At 40.7% G+C, this 17,566-nt stretch overlaps 1 protein-coding gene across 1 annotated transcript; it reads right to left on the bottom strand.

Moving 5' to 3' along the window:
• LOC146308320 (AP-4 complex accessory subunit RUSC2) lies at positions 1–16,988 on the bottom strand. Its single transcript, XM_084746105.1, has 10 exons — positions 16,713–16,988; positions 9,618–10,981; positions 7,488–7,782; positions 5,343–6,347; positions 2,453–2,529; positions 2,137–2,311; positions 1,913–2,018; positions 1,750–1,796; positions 779–1,439; positions 1–655 (listed from the first exon to the last, which is right to left on the bottom strand). The coding sequence occupies exons 2-10, from the start codon at positions 10,929–10,931 to the stop codon at positions 544–546; spliced, it is 3,792 nt and encodes a 1,263-aa protein (XP_084602231.1). The 5' UTR covers positions 10,932–10,981; positions 16,713–16,988; the 3' UTR covers positions 1–543.
• Positions 16,989–17,566: the final 578 nt, after the last annotated feature.

Genomic DNA, 17,566 nt, shown 5'->3' with positions numbered 1-17,566 from the left:
CTTACCATCATACAGTAAAACCTGTTCTGCATGTAAATTGATGTCAAAATATGTCAATAAAAAGTGTAAAGAAAAGATGTGCCGTAAAATGAAATGTATAATAGCGTCTGTTACTCCATGCATCTCCTGTGTTTCGTTTATATATGCAAGGAGGCTGCACTGCTTAGTTTAATTGTGTGTTACTTGCCAAGGAAACATCAGTTTGTCATGGCCAGCCATATTTTTGGGCTACATTAGTGCACTTGGAATGCTTGGAGGAAGTTAAGTTAAGTTGTAATGGTGCAACCTGATTTATTTCGAAGCTGGCAGTTAAGAAGAGAAGGACACACAAGCTTAATGATGGATTGATGAATAGCTGGTGCAACACAAAGCTTGATGAATACGGGCCACTGCCAAAGCTGTTAATCCTGTATTTTGTGTGCTTTCTGATCAGTTTAGCAGTGTCACAACTGAGCACTGTGGAAGTGTTATCATGCAGTTAAGACTTTTTGTTATTACAGTAAATAGCTTTCACCCTGTCCTCCTCCACAGAGGGTTTAGTTTTCAGGAGTCCTTATCAGTCTGAGCTCCTCCTAGCTTCATTGACCTGATGGATTGAGCCAACAGTCCAAGCTGCGATCTGTCTAAATGCAGCCACTGTGATGGTCGTCTGGATCTGTGAAAGCAATGATGAAGAACAGATGCAATGTCAGTTTTCCATCATGCTAGATCCTGTTTTCACAAAGAAGAAAGAAAAACAAATCAACCCGAGTTTAAGGAAACACATTAAAGTTCGTACCGTCTGGTTTGTGCTCCAATGTGACTCTGAGAAACCGTCTCTGTCCTCGTGGACGTATCAGCGGCTCCAAACAGTTTGGCCCAGCGAAGCCAGCCCTGACACGGACTCTCAGCCTGGACATAAGGTGATGCATTTGGGGTCTCACTGTCTTTGTCTCCCCTCCTCTCTTCTTGTCTGCTGTCCATACTTATTTGAGACCAGTTATCTGCATTATTCTGGCTGCAGTCCTCCCCTTCAACCACACCATGTATAAGATCAGACTCTTTCGGCCACCACTCTGGAATAGGAGCCAACAATGGATTCCTTCCAGCCTGCATGCCAGCACAGTCCTTTCTGATGCAATTCAGAGAACTGGGAGACTCTTGATGATGAACTGTCTGAGGTGAAATCTTAGTTTTGCTGACTGCTGCCTTTTTGTCAGCTTGCAGTAACGGCCAGCTGGTCACTAGGAGGGCTGAGCATGGTGGAGGTGGAGAAACACCCTCCTCCTCTGAACACAGCTGTCTGTTACGTAACAGTCGGGGCTCCAGGAGCAAGTTGAGGTCAAAGGGCAAAACAGAGAGTGGCTGCAGCAGAAGGAGAAGCTCCTGAAACAAAGGTTGACACTGACCCAGGGACATGGACAGGAACCCCCAAGAGTGGTAGTATGTTGTCACTACATCTGTGGAGACAGTAACGGGTGTGAAGATCCAAACATATGCAAATATTATGTTAAGGACCAGAACATGGGATTAAGAGGCAGCTACAGGTGAGGTTGTAGAGTTCAACCAACTGCAACCCTCTGTAGGTACAAGTGCAACAATTAAAAAAAAAAAATCAGGTGATTACACACTAATGAGAACATACTTATGAATATTATATTCTATTTCTTCCATTTGTTGTCAGTAGAGTCCCCTAAAAGTTACACACTTGACTGCTACAGTGCAGTGTGGCCAAAAATAAAAAGAACAGGAAATTGACTGAGGACTCACCTTTTTGACTCTGAAGGTGACTGAGCCAGAACTCCAAAGCTCTCAAGCTGAAAGAGAGAAAATAACCAACAAAAGATAAATGTGTGCAGTACTTTCAATAGCATTCGTTAGCATTGATTAAAGGTGATTAAAGGGTGTGATTAAAGGTAGTTTTGGTACTTACTTCAGCAGGCCCATGATGAAGGCTCTCACTCTCATGCAGTGGCTGGTGAGCTGGGGACACAGTCTGATTTTGGAGACCAGGCTGTGAAGGACCCTGGTGGACGGTCCTGCAGTGGATTTGGACAGAAACCAAAAAGCGTTCAAAGAGCCCACAAAGAAGTGCCATCCAGTACTGTACATGCATGACATTTCATTTGAATCGTGATCATTAGAGGCTACGTTTACCAATTCTAGTAGAGACTTCCACCACACTCCAGGAGTGGTTGCGCCGCTGTCCAATGATGAGATCCAGTTTGTGATCCCTGAGACCATCCTCTAAAATATTCTGTATTGTTGGACACAAATGCTCCAGGACCAGACCGGCGATTGTGGGACTGCGAGAGCTGTTACCCAGACGCATCTGTGGCCGAAGGAGAGAAATATGATCCAGTATATTTTCTGCTGACACAAGTTATTTGAGTCCTAGAATGTAAATGATGTAGTTCCGGCATGTTTCCATTGTGACACATTATTCAGGCCGTTTAGTTCTGCCAATCCGTACCTTTTCTTCAGGGTCTCTGCTGCTGCCAAAATGAGCCATAATCAAATCCACTGCACGGCTCACAGACCTCAGCAAACCTAGAGACAGAGGACGAGGAAAAAGGTCGGACGAGGAAAGCTGAAGTGGTAATTAATGCTTCGTACGTTGTTTGGGCAGTCACAAAACACTGTATTAATATATACAGCACATGTTAAATTAAAAATCCCCATCTTGTGCATTTTTTGTGAATTACTGATTGCTGAAAGTCTTGCTTTCATCAAATTAGCTGAATCTGTTAGAAATGGAAGGTCTCGATCAGGTCTCTCAAAGGAATAATCTCAAAGATTCATATTCTGCTGCTCTTCTCTGATTCTTCATCTTATGATTCCCTGAAGATGTTGTAGAAACGTGATCTGGGGGTAACATTTAGTTTTGCAGATTGGACAAAGATCTGCAATGGGAACTTTCTGAAATATAATTACATTTCTATACATGACCAAAACTTAAAACTTTGCCATATGACTTATTATCATACTTAGCAGCCCTCCTGATTTTCCAAGGTGACACTCATTTTACATTGCCATGTTCTGGTTTCCTCCCAGGGTCACAACTGTCCCATATTTCTCCCGAATCATGATTAATAAAAATTATGTTCTTTTTTTAAGCCATACAACTCTAAAAATCAACTTTTTTTCTGCCCAGAACAACAAGACAACTGCATGGGATGCAGAGGAGAGCTGTAGTTCTCTTAATACAGTTCATACATCCATGTTTGTGCCTTGACCTCCTCAGCAACAGACGGAGATAGAAATGTGTACTAAGAGAAAGAAATACTCAAGCAAGACTTGCCGTTTCTTACAGAGAGTTTTAAAAAGAGCATCACATCATTATCACATCCACACATTTTGTAAAGAGGCTCATGCTGTGATCCAGGAGGTTAATGTAAATGGTTTACACTGTCTCTTTTGCTTTATCTTTTAATAATTCTTTTATGTTGGGATAAAAAAAAGTATATCTTGCTGTGGTGGTCTTCACGGTTTATTAATTTACTGTCATATTCTTGTATGATTTATGTTGTTGATGCTGAAGGGTGTTGTATCTAAAAAGAAACAAAGCTGAATCTGCTGGTGTAGTGGTATGATTCTAACTAATCAGGTTCCAGTAAAATTCAACTCCTTTCTTGAAGCGATTTCTCTTGTTCTGTTGGTCTTGTCTGAAGACACACTACTTTTAAGAATATTCTCTGAGCGTGGTGATTTGTATTGGAATGGTGTTACTGCACTTGCAGATTTTTACTTGTTTTAAGAAAATAACACTCAATAATAAATAAAAATGACTTTTTGGGACTTTCACCTCACTAACTGGGTCAATGCATGAAATATATGAGAGACTGCTTTCTGGGTTCATTATCATATTGTAGGAATGCAAATGGGAATGAGAGCTGAAGATGAAAGAGTCAGTTTTCCATTTTAGCAGCCGTCCTCATTGACTTGCTTCTCCCCTGCCTTTCTTTCTTCATCTCATACTGGCTAGCCTCTGCAAATGTCACGGTAAATTCTTTATGCATGTTGATGCCGCCTGCAGTGCTGCACCACACTGACTGTTCACCACTGCTGCACATGTCTCCAGCATTGATTATCCATTTCAAAATAGGCTCATACATTTATAGAATCAAATTTGCACCATGCGGCCCATATGGCAGCACTGGAACAAAATGATTGGGTGTGTTATAAATCATTAACTATGTTTCTACTGCATCATTCTCCCTGTCGTCCTCTCTTGGAGCTTGCAGTCGCACACACATAGGCTACAGAGCAGAAGGCTCGGCCAATCCCGTGCAGGGAGAGTTAAAAATAGGTCATGTTTGAGAGGAAGCCCCTTCAGGGTATTGAAGGCACTGCTGCAGCACAGTGAGGTTTTATTGCTGCTCTCAACAGCTCATCACTGGATAGATAGACAATCCAATCAAGGAGGAATCCAGACATTAATACTACTGGGTCACTTTTTATTCCATTCAGATTCTATTGTATGGCATATACTGCATTCAACGTCATGTTTTATACAAACTGATTTAAGCTGTGTTACACCAGAAAATATTAATTTAATTTAAGATTAGTTCTTATCAGAGTTTAGCAAATCTAGGTTTTAAATGAGTAACTCCAGATTTATTATGACGCAGAGAAATTAAAAAATCTAATTTCACTTTATGGATGTAAACTGAAATGATTTTTATTTTTATTAGTTTTAATCAATAGGTAGAGGTTTGCTTACCAAATTAATTATAAATGTGCTGTCAGTATCTGGTAAGAATAAAAGAAGAGGGAAATTGTTGATTTTCAGCTGCTCTGTACTCCTACATGAAATGTTACATTGTTTGCTAGCTAAAAAGTAAAGAAAACCTTACAAGTAGCAAAATGAGACCACAGTGGTTGCTGTGAACATTAAACATCATCAAAGTGAACATTAGTGGGGACCGTGGTGTAGTTTGTTTATAGCCAAATGTTATTTTTTTTACCTCTAGTAATTGCATTTGGACTTAAAAAATAATAAAAGTGGTGTTAATTTGTAAACAAAACTTGTAATATCAGAAACGTTTGTTCCCTACAGAGCTTATATTCTGCATTAATCTAATTTCCCTTGGCTTTTTGCATAGGAATCAAGAGTGATGCTAACTTCTGCTTTGGACTACAAAAATGCATGTTTCCTGCAGCACAGTAAGGGGAAAAACTGGCAGACTGCTTTAAGAGATCAGCTGGAGTGAAAGAAATAAAAGATGTATTATAAAATTTTGGTTGAGTCAGTCCCTTAACTTTCTTTGAAAACTTGATTGTTTTGTTGTTTTGGTGAACCATAATTGTAGTTAATTAAATTTAATCAGGTTTAAAAATTCATGGTCCTTCATTGGCCTCACCTCTCCTCTGAAGATGGCTGATAGACATGGATTCATAAGATGTATCGGGTGAGAGGCAGAACTCCGTAGGCGGCCTGTCGCTCAGGATCAGGGATTCACTGTGTTGACTCTGACTCGGCTTCCCACTGAGCCCGGCAGCGTTGTGGATTTGCTGTGGGTGCAGCCCGGATGCAGCCAAGGATAGCAGGGAACTCAGAGAGGAGAGAGGAGCTACTGAGGAGAGGGCAGCTGTAAAACTGCCATGAAAAAAGCCAGAGTCAGCTGCAGGTGTGGCCCGGTACTGAGGGAACGTCTTTTCTGGTTGTAATCTCGTGGGAGGAGACAGAGACACCTGCAAGTTTGGGTGTTGTGTGTCAGTGGTTAGGGGTAAAGTGGGTGGTGTATGAGAGAATATTGAATGGTAGGAGGTGTGGGATCGGTTGGGACTTTTTGGCTCAGTGTTGGCATGGCTCTGTTCAGGGGTGAGGTTAATAAGGTCCTGGTAGGTGGGGATTTTAACAAGGTTGGACTGATTTGGGGCTGGGGTCAGATTTACAAAAGTCTTAGCCTGAGTTTTGCCTGAGTACGGGCTTGTTTTGTCCTGTGTGAGCTTTGGGCTGATGTGAGCTGGATCCAGGCCGCTTTTTGATGTACACGGACTGATGCGTACTTGGCCTCTGCTGGACTGACTCCACGTGTGTCTGCGGCTGAAGCACTCTGGACTCGGCGTGCAGGTGGAGCAGGTATCAGAGCTTGAGGGAGCCTCCAGGAAGATGGGGTAGTGGCTGCCCATTGGTGAGAGCTGAAGATTAGAGAAGCACTGACTCCTTTTGCCCTTGAACTTGGAGCCTGGTTGGACGTTACCAGACTTGCTGCTCTTCTGATTCATGTACTGCTCCAGGAGACAGCCCAGGTGCTGTGTCTGAGGTTTGTCTGCAGGGACCAGGACGAAGGGCTGGATGGGCAGCGAGGTTGGTCTCTGGGCCTTACTGTACCGCACAACCTCATTTTCAGATGAACATGCCCCTGAGATGGAGGTAGAAGATAAGAAAAATAGTTGGAACAGATGTGAACTCAAAGGGTAACTGGTATTTTTCACGTTTTATGTCTAAGTGAGTAATGGAGACAACAATTTTAGAGATTGGTCGAGAAGTAGAAGTACAAGTAAAACTTAAGCACAATGCAATCAATTTGTGTAGTGTTTTTGCCACTGTCGGGCTCAGATTGTTATATGTCTGACAACATTATAGAAAGGATTGCTACAGAGATTTTTTAAAAGAAGTAAGATACATATTGTTTCGCCGAGAACAGCCATTTAACTGCTCTCGCCAAACTTGTAGTTTTAACATTGTCATCATCGTCTTCATTCAAACTTGAGAAAAACAAAATAAAACTCACCAAAAATGTCTTGGCTCATCTTGTCATTGTTCCAACAATCACCAACTCTAGTTTGGTCAAAATAAACCCTTTGTTCACTGAGGCAGTTGGAAAATTATTCTGGCTGTACACACTGTTTCTCTCCACTGATTCTCTGATATGCAACCTCTTTCTTTCTCATCTCCAGTAATTTTTTACATCTAATACAGTGAATTAATGGTTTATTACAACCAAACAACCAGAGTTGGAACAGTGGAAAAATGAACCAAGACATTTTTGGTGCGTTTTATTTTGTTTCTGTCAAGTCTGAATGAAGAAGATGATAATGATGACAATGACAATGTTAAAATAACAATTTTGCAAAGGAATCTGGTTTGTTTGGCGAGAGCAATAATACAGCTGTTTCTGGCTGTATCCTACTCTTCAACAAAAATGTCTCTCTCTGTAGTGATCCTTTCCAACGATGTTGTCAGACAGTTAGAAGAATAACAACCTGAGCCTGTCAGTAGCAAAAACAAGCACCTTCAGAGGACTTACTCTGATGGTGTGCAGTTGCCCAGAGGGATTATGATGCAGCTCAGTTTCGATTCTGCAGGCTGCAGCACTCTCCATCAATACTGGACCAGTTTTAAAAATTGTTAGCCCCATTAGTTAGTTAGACACAAAAACAGTCCATTCTGAAAAACATGGAAGTTACCCTTAGGACTCCTGGTATATTCACAGATTTTTCCCTCTCACTTATAAAAACCAAGCAACAAAGTAAAACAAATCTCTTATTCAATGCTTTACCCCTCTCAGCAGCATCAGTATCATAGTCCTCCTGGTCCAGAATCACAGATGGCTGTGTGGATGCATTGCCTGTGCCTTGGCATCCACTGCTATGTGGGCTACACTGGCTGGGGCACAGCGAACAGGGCGAGTGGGAGAAGTTTTGGATGCTGTCTGTATGTTTCTTCCTGCAGAGGGCTTTGTCAGTGGAGGTGGAGGCAACTTGGTAATCATAGGTCTGAAGCTGAGAGCAGTCAAACCCAGCGCTGCAGTGTTCAGAGGAGAACCTCTTTTCCTTTTGTTGATCCTCCTTCTCCTGATGGTGATACAGAAAAGATAGAATTGCTGAGGTTTACACAAACAAATTACACATGCATTTTTACATAAGATGTTGTTACCACTGTCTACAACAAGAAACCAAGGCTTATACTGTAAATCATAACTGATAGCTTTCATAATTTACTGATGCTTTAAATTTTTGAGTGAGCCGAATCAAACCATGCCGTGCTTATTTGTATTTTCCGTTGCAACATTTGCCAAGCTGAGATGAACTATCTCCGATGTAGGGCCAAAACGTGTCAACCAGCTCTCAGTACTTTTGTAGCTTCTCACTGAATCTCTGTGGTTTGAAGTTTAGTTTGTCTCCTGCATCGCTGTTTGTACTTCAAGGTATCTGTAACATGTTCACTTTCAGCTGGATAGGACTCATGTTACCACTGATGACAACCCAACCAACCTGTTTCATAATAAAAGCTTTTAAATAACAAAGTTTAAATAAGTAATGGGGGAACTTTATTATGAAGAATTTATAGGAGTGTTTTTTCACCTTTTGCAACCGCTCAACTTGAGTTGAGTTTGTTTTTAAAAACCTTCCCACAGGTAGCCCTGTTGTAATGGAGATGCAAATCCCTGCCGTGCTGAGCTGATGAGTCAAACCAAGTCACACCAAGCAGGTACATGTGTATGGAAAAGTGGTGTAAGTGTCCCCAGAGTCTAAAAGAAGTCAGCTGGCTACAGGGCCTTTTCCTTCCTCTGGAATAACCTCCTTGCTGACATCAGACAATCTGACTCCACTGAGGCCTTTAAATCTAAACTTAAAACTCATCTTTTCACCTCAACTTTCAATCAGTGCTTTTTCTTTGATTAGCTCAGGCCTCACACCTGTTACCATTATTCTTTTGGTGGATCAGTCTCAATGAACCGTGCAAGTCCATATTTGTCTAGCCGACAAGAATAAAACTGTAATCTTTGAAATAATCATTGCATTTCTCTAACCCTCTGTTTTTGTTTTTGTTTCCACATGCCTCCAAGCTGTTTCTCTTCCCCCCTCTTTCCATCTCTCTCTCTCTCCCTCTCTTTATTTTTATGTGGCCTGTCCTCTTCCAGGTCTCCATGGTGGAGAGGAGGTCATATGGCCAAGGTCCACCTGGCTTCCTGTTGAATCCACATTCTTTACATATATTTTATTATTTAATGTTTTGGAGATTTTGTCATCAAAAACTCTATTTAATGTGATTTTTACACCCCTGAGGAAGACTGTTATTTATTATTTGGAGCTATATAAATAAAATTTGACACCAGCCAAAGGAATTTTTCACACAGTTGCTGTAAGAAATGGCTTATAACTGATCTGTAACACATCAGTATGTGATTTAATAACTACTACTAATACTTAAAACCAATTAGAAATTGTTCCTGAGATCCTCAAAGCTTGTAAGAATGGTAATGTTTACATTTTAGAATATGTCTTTATTCGTGTTGTGTTATTTTCTATAATTTTCTTTTTCATGAGCAAAGAAAAATAGTTCCACTTCAGTTCTGTCAAAGTGCATTTTTCAGATCATCTAACAGGGTTTAAAATTGTTTATATAGTTTCCTAGCTAATAAAGTTTACACTAAAAAATTAAAAATCACCAAATTCAGAGATACATGGTTGTCATTGGACAGTGACAACCTTGTTTTTAAATACTTATACATTATATTTTGGAAGTTTTCCTTGTAAAAGCAAACTAGAGCTGGGCAATATATCAATATTACATTGATATCATGATAGGAGACTCTATATCGTGTATCGTATCTTGTGTTAATGTTTTGTGAAAGCACTCTTATTGAGGCATTGGGTAAAAAGGAGTTGTTTTATTCTAACATTACCTTTTTGAGCTCTTTGTGTTGTCCTTCTTTCTTGAGGTCAACAAAGAGGTGTTCAGAGGGAGGGAAGGGGCTGCTTCTGCTCTGACCCTCGGGGCAGCTGTTGTGGCTGGACCAGGCCGGGCTGGGCGACTGGGAGGAGAGGTCACAGGTCACAAGTTTGTAGTACTTCTGGTTGGTCCCGATGGCCAGTGTGGCCTGGCTCTGGAGACAGGCAGTCAGGTCTGACACCTCCAGCGAGGACAGGCCTGGGGGCAGCGGCTCCAGGGAGTAAAGATTGCAGTTGGAGTCGAGGCCCTGAGGAGACCAGCAGGAGACAGAGGGCGACATGTCAGCTTTCCGAACAGCCACGTCATCATGTTGAAGGTCCTCGACTGGAGACTTCGGGACAGGCTGGAGGTTGAGGAACACGGATCCTTCAGCTAACTCAGAGGGGTGAACAGCGGGGCTGCTGAGATCATGCGGTGTGGCGGGGTTGTTGCTCCTGTTGTAGATGGTGCAGAAGTTAACCAAGACGCCATCAGAGCTGTTGCAGGAGGAGTCACTGACGTACTCTGTGTGAGTGTTGGAGAACAGCTCTGGAGAACATTTGTGTTGGCTGTGAACGCAGCAGGACACATTATCCTTCAGTCTGTCAGAGTCCTGCTCTCCATACGCCGTGATGCCAGATCTGCTCACATGAAAGCACTGGCACTCAGTCTGCAGCGAGTCCAGCTGGTTGGGCTGGTTAGAGAGCCAATCCTGGTCACTCTCAGTACCCAACATGGTCCCTTCACTGCCCCATTCACTGCCCCCATGGGTATAATTTCTAGCACCATTACTTAGAGGCCAGTTGGAATTTCCATGCAACACAAAAGATGAGTCCTCATGATATCTGTGTAGATTCCCTCCATCGCTATCCTCATCTTCCTCGTCCTCATCTAGCTCTGCATTGGGGAGGAATGAGTTGTGTGAGCGCAGGCTGCCTCTACCTCCAGAGCTCTCCTTCTTCACATGAGAACTCGTCTCCTCCGGCGACGACGTGGAGTCGTACCTCCCGCTGCTGTCACTGCCACCCTCCTCCTCCGCCCGGTCCTCATTGAGACTGCTGTAGCTGCTGGAGAAATGTCTTCGGCCACCATTGAAGGCGTGCTCTCGGTTCAGCGAGTCTTGTTCAGGGAGGGACACAGCTCGGGTCAGGCCCACCGAGCACAGCCGGCCGGGCCTCTTAGCCGAGCTGCACAGGGCCTGGACGGGAAGCTGCCAGGTGGGAAGCTGGACGACAGGGAAGTGGCACGCTATCAGGGTGTCCCCTGATAGACTGGATGCTCCAATCATACTGCTGGATGAGGCTGGAGCATGGAATCTCTCTCCATGTTGCTAAACTCCTGAAAGAACAGAACAGAATAAAGTCTCAGTGTGATGTACAGAAGAATATTAGGGCCAAGCATGAGGGGAAAAACTGAGAGGAAGCATCAAAAAACTGTCAAAGTTGAGCATGAAGTATGAGTTTTTTCTGCTTCTATGCCTTTATTTTTGATAGGACAGCTGAAATAAAGACAGGAAAGAGTGAAAGAGAGTCGGAGATGACATGCATCAAAGGGCTGCAGGTGGGAGTCAAACCCACAGCTGGTACAATACATGAGGCAAATGTAATAAGTAAGAAATAATTCTAATATCACGGTGATTAAGGTGGAGGATGAATCCAATTAAAATATTTGCTGTGGTTCTAATTTTTATATAAAGATGGTTAAATTATGTTTAAAAAAAATAGACCTACCAGGACAATGCAATGAACAATTTATTTGTGACAACCCTAATAACTACTACAGATTCATGTGTGCAGTTGATTGCTCACTTATTGGTTAAAAAAAATGAAAAAGTGCAAAAGATGCATGAGAGACATGTATCAAGAGAGGAAGGGGCCCACAGAGACTGCTCATTCATAGGGCCCAGATTGTTGTTCTAAGGGATCATGTAAGAGAAGTTTTAGGACAGTTAGACTCAAGAGCAGAGGTATCTGAATTTATGTGAAAATGTTTTCCATGTTGCAAGTTTTCCATTTTAATGCTGCATGTGAATGTAATCTGGATGTAATCTGTATCTTTGTTGTTGTTGGTGTCTACAGATGAAGTGTCTATGTTGATCTCTCTGTGGATCTTGATTTCTCTCAGTTTTCTGGCCTCAGCGGTCCTCCCAGCTGTAGTGCTGTGACAGACCTAAAACCTCTGGGACCTAATTACAGATTTTAGTTTTAAAAAAGCATCTTAAATCCTTAAATCCTGAGGTAAAACAATCCCAACAGAATAGAAGAAAGATAAAAACATAAAGCACAACTGCAGGCTACTGTTGGCGGGGTCTTCTCCATCACTTCACACTGCCGGTCCTCCAGTCAAACTGTCTGCTCCTGGCCCTCAGCACAGCCTAGCCTCCATAATTCAGTCAACCATTAACAAACTCCTCCTCTCACTGCCTGGGCCAACCACCATCTCTCACAGTTACTCAGCTGCTCTGTAACTAGGGCAGCTGCACTGCAGAGATACTCCGCTGGCACTGCTAACAGTAAATACATTTCCACATCCGTTTAGTTAATTCAATTCCACCATATTTATACACGTTGCTCCTGACTTTACAGACACGATGCTTTAAACAAAACAATAATAATACTGATCATCATTCCTTCGTGACATACAACTATGAAGTCTGCTAATAAGTTTAAAAAGTAGTTATAAAACATCTGTAACCTCTCCACATGAAATATTTAAACACTTTAGAGCCGACCACAGAGACACAAAAACCAAAGTGAATAAAGATGAGATAATCCATTCAAAGTTATTAGAAATAATTGATGTTGCTAGGATACAGCCAGCAGTGTTACATGGTGTTGGTGTCATGTCGTGAATTTAAACGAGACTGATCAGAAAACTCAGTATTTTCGTTGTGATGCCGTGTTTTGGGGCTTCATGTCGGGCATCAAGCAGCCATCAGTTCATAGATGTCAGATCGCTGTGCTGCTGTCTGGGCTCAGTGTGTAAACAATCTGAACAACATGTGTTGCAGAGGACCATGAAGAGGTAATAATCCTCTTTATCATCACACTGCTACAATAAACAACAGCCTCACCATGGCAAGACATAGTAAACACATCACATCTGATCACAAATACCATCACTACTAAACTGGGTTAATCTTCTTATGAACGTAGTTGACAGAAAAACACAGCCAAGAGGTAAAAAAAGAGTTTTGTATTGTAGCCAAATTCCACTTCTTTTAGGTTTTTATGTATATTATACTCAGATACAAGCTTCTCTGCAGATAAATGAGCATTTAGACTTCTACTAAAGCTGGTAGAACAAAGATTCCTGAACTAATGAACAAGCTGCTTGAAGACGGGACATCATCACTATTTAAAACCGCAGATGGCAACTAATGATTATTTTCACAGTTGATTAATTTGCTGATTATTTTCACAATCATTTCATCTATAAAATGTCCCAAAAAATTGAAGAGTGCCCATTACAATTCCCAGAGCCCAAAGGTACATCTTTAAATTGCTTCTTTTGTCCAACCAATAGTCCAAGACCCAAAGAATCTTAACTTAATATCATAAATGACAAAGAAAAGCAGTGAATCCTGACATGTAAGAACCAGCAAATGTTTGATGCTTTTGCTTGAAAAATGACTGAAATGATTAATCGATTTTAAAAATAGTTGGCAACTACTTTTTTTTGTTGCAGCTCTGTTTGAAAGCGGACGAGTCAGCCCCCCTTCATCGCCATTTACCCAGCGACGGTGATTACCGGTTTGGCAGTTATAGGACAAGATGTTCTGGGCTATGCATCAGTACAGTCACGAGGGGCCAACTACAGTTTAGTTCAGCAATGTGAGTCAGTCGTTGCCACATCTGATCAACACACAGCAAAATGTGAATGTGGTTTGGCCACAGGACCTTCTTCAGAGCCTCTCTGACAGTAAACTGAATATCTTTGAGTTGAATAATCAACTGTTTAATCAATGGTGAAAATAATTGTTAGTTGCAGCCCAAAAGCTATATTGCCTCAAATTTTATACTGAGGTCATCCAAAGTAAAGTAAGTCAATCAAGTTACATTACTTTAATATTTGGATTATGTTACTGACTACATTTTTAACAGGTAATTAGTAACTGCATCTGAATACATTTTTAAGTCAACCCTCCCGACCCTGTTTAAATATAAAATAATGACTTAACTGACTGTTGTTTGGCACCAAATTGCATAATGCCAGCTCAGTATCTTTTGTATGGCTGTAGCTCAGGAGTTAGACTACTTAATCACAGGGTTTGTTTGTTGCTGCACTGCTCCATTTGTACATGTCAGTGTGAGGAAAACAATGTCATGAAATGCTTCTCGATGTCAGATTTTTACCTTCAGCTAACACTTATTATTTTCCCTTGGTAAGTAAAGTAAGTAGGCAGTCATACACAACATGACAGTATCATTTTAAATAAATGTGCTGCCATTGGCTTGTTAAGATTTAAAATCTCCTGTAGTGTAATATAAGGGTTAATATAACTCTCGATCCCGTCATATCTCATTCCTACTTATTCTCAACAGTTCACTAGTTCAGTCCCACAGGAAAGTAGGTCACTGTGACTGACTAGTTGTCTGCACAGCACTAACAATTTCACTGCAAAGACATGACTCTCTTCCCCCAAACTGCGGCACAAAAAATGTATGTGGAGCAGCTCTGTTGTCTGGGTACTGGAGCACACTGAGATGGCCGTGATTAACTGAACTATCACTGGAAATGTCTGTCAGGTCAAGTCAGCCATCTCACATGAGGGACGAGGACTGTGGTGGTTCTGTGGAAGCAAAGAGGTCTGAGGTCCCCTTTTGGAAACAGACAGTGATGATGCTTGTTATCTGTGATGTTTCTCTGTAATGAGACAACATCATTACAGCTTGTATTGGTCCATATTAGGGCTGCTGTGGTACACTGGTTTTATAGCATATTATGGTATGATAATTGACGGTCATCATTACATGTTCATTTGCTTATCTATATGCTCCAGTACCATAACCAATTCTGATACCTGAACTTACCAGTGCATTTAAAAAATGTAATTATTATAGTTTTTTCGTGGAAACTACAACTCTGATTTTGTGGTACAACCCTGTGTAGTCCAGTGATAATAAATGCCCTTGAATTTTTTTTAACAGCTGTTTCACAGGGCTGTGTGGCAAGAATCTGTCAGTACAATACATATCAAGATATAGGGGTTACGATTCATTATATTACAATATACTGTGATATTGTAAGCAATGTGAAAACTGTCATAGTATAAAAAACACAATACTATATGCATTTTAAAAAAGTTTAAAAAGTTTACTTTTTTATGCAATTGGAACAGTGAAAACAGATAACACTGCTAAGTTGCAGTTAAAAGTTTAAACAATACAATATGACCCACTGCCAGGAATATTTGCATGTATCACAACATCACGATATCACAATATCACAGTACAGCGTTTTGAGAATCAAAACCGTATCACGAAATATAATATTGCAATACTCAAGTGTATCAATATTTTCTTACACCCCTGCCATATACCACTACCCCCATATGGATGTGATATGAACAAATACATACAGAGAATGAACGGCATAGAACATGACATTTCTCCTGGGATGGAAAAATACCATTTTTGGGTTTAATAAATTATGTGTTATCGGACTTGGACGTATACTTGCGTGCTCGCCGATACCCAATACAGCATTTTAGGCTGTATATTAGGCATTTTCCAATACTGGTGTTGGTATCGGAACAATCCTACTTACGTATTGTACTGAATTCCACTGTATTAGTGTTTTTTACAAAAAATACGGAATTGTACCATGTTAATGTTGAAATAATATTTTGTGACAATAATTATTATAATTATAATAATAAAGTGTTGGTTCAACTAAAAAGATGTTGAGTTTTCATTCCTTAAAGGGTGATTATAACTTATAATAATAATTATAATATCTATACTGTACTATAACTGTGATATTTTCTGAGGACTCTGGTATTGCAACAACCCTACCCTACAGTCCTGAAGTCTGTCGTATTGGTGTTATTACTATGTAGTGTCAATATATAGTGTCATATTAAATTGTACTATATTGATGTTAGGATATAATATATTCTGAAACTCTAAAAAAGCATTTGTTCGACAAAAAAAACATATGTTTTCATTCTTAGTCCCTAGCCCATATTCATGTAGTGCTGGGCAATATATCAATATGATATCAATACTGTGTTATGAGATCAGATATCGTCTCCTGCTCTAGTGTTTCTTTTTTATAACGTTTTATGTAACTTTACCTACTTAGTCATTATATCTACATTATGGATGGTTATTTATCAAAAATCTAATTTTGTTAAGAATTTTGAGAAAGCATCAGTAGTCATCCCTACAATACTGCTGCAATAAAAAATACTGTCATACTTTCCATATGATCCAACCTATGTGTCTGTACTATTTGAGAATTTATGGTATGAGACAGAAAATGTGTATACAGAGAGATATACTGTATATCACAGAATAACCTATAGATATTATTTATGACTCATATCACACAGCCCTATTTTCATGTGCGGAAAAGTTTCAGTAAGAACTCAATAATAATTCAATATGATCAGATGACCTGCATCTAAACAGTAAAAGACATCCTGTGGACAAAGAGGAGAAGAAGGTCACAGACTGTACTGTATGGCCAGATAACTGTGTGTGTGCGTGCGTGTGTGTGCGTGCGTGGGTGGGTGGGTGTAATATTCAAAGTGTCTGAAGTAGGACAACATGTAAGACAACAAGAGACATTGAACACACATGCCAGAAGAACCACCCATGACAGAAGCAGCATCTCTCTCACGCACACGCAAACACACACTATCACACAGGCACAGACAGACAGAGTTAAACCCCAGATAAAGTGAGACAAAAGATTAGCGTCACTAAATTATTGACTTCAAAGGTAAAGTAGCTAAAGCACACACACACATAAACAAACATACACACACACACACACACACACACACTCGCTCATGCATCTGATGCCACATTTCCAGCTTCTCTCCTCATATATGAACACCTACTTGAAATGAGTCGTCAATCAGAGGTGATGTTCATGTTCATCCTCTTCTTCCAGCTGATTTAAAGACGGGTTTAGGTCCATAAAAATCATGCAACCAAACAATTAAAAAAAAAAAAAAATCAAACGAGCGCTCGACGCATCTTTGACGTCAAACGTGCATTAGGAAGCGAACATTTTCAGCTCTGTTAGCGGATGTTTGTGGTTCAGATCAACGAGGTTATCCCCGGGATTTATAACTGTATTCGAGGGGGGACATGAGACCGGTCCGACATTGAGGGTCCGGACAGACACAGCTGGTCCCCCACGCCACAGCTTCAGCACCGCTCAGCCTGCCGGAGATCTGACGTCAGGGCCGCTTTAACCAATGAGGAGGGAGAAGTGTCTGCCACTCAAAGCATCCAAGACACTAGACAAGAAAAGAGTTTATTAATAAAAGCTGTAAGTGATAAAAATAAATGTCATGAGTAGGCTTTGCTATTGCACAGTCAGCGTCTAAAATTACGACTGTGTACCTGAGTCACAAACATGAGATGCTAAATCATAATTTTGACATATGGAAAAATTATATTTAACTCTGATTAATTATGCAGAAATAACAGTATGACAGTATTATTACTAACAAGAGATTTTTTCGTTCCTAACTGTTCATGCTTTTATAATAACATAAGCCTAAGTTTTATTTTCATTACTCAGATATTAACAGTGGTGAAAAGGAAAATACTGTCTCCCAAATACTTGCTGTTGTTGTTGTTGTAGTTGCTTTGTATACTACTGGTTGGATTAGTAGCACAGTACTGGATCATATCACATAAGCATAACGTATGTTTTTTCGTGTAAAAAGCAGTTTTCTGTGTA

The sequence above is a fragment of the Lutjanus erythropterus genome, chromosome 20, assembly GCF_056507025.1.
Source record: "Lutjanus erythropterus isolate fLutEry1 chromosome 20, fLutEry1.hap2, whole genome shotgun sequence".
Classification (NCBI taxonomy): Eukaryota; Metazoa; Chordata; class Actinopteri; order Lutjaniformes; family Lutjanidae; genus Lutjanus; species Lutjanus erythropterus.
The sequence above is the reverse complement of the archived record's forward strand: the minus strand, read 5'-3'. Positions and strand labels throughout refer to the sequence as shown.

Coding starts and splice junctions, on each gene's coding strand:
- LOC146308320 (XM_084746105.1), bottom strand. CDS start 10,931: ATGATTGGAGCATCCAGTCTATCAGGGGACACCCTGATAGCGTGCCAC. Junction 2,312..2,452: donor GCAGAGACCCTGAAGAAAAG/GTACGGATTGGC, acceptor CTTCGGCCACAG/ATGCGTCTGGGTAACAGCTC. Junction 656..778: donor ATTGGAGCACAAACCAGACG/GTACGAACTTTA, acceptor TTGCTTTCACAG/ATCCAGACGACCATCACAGT.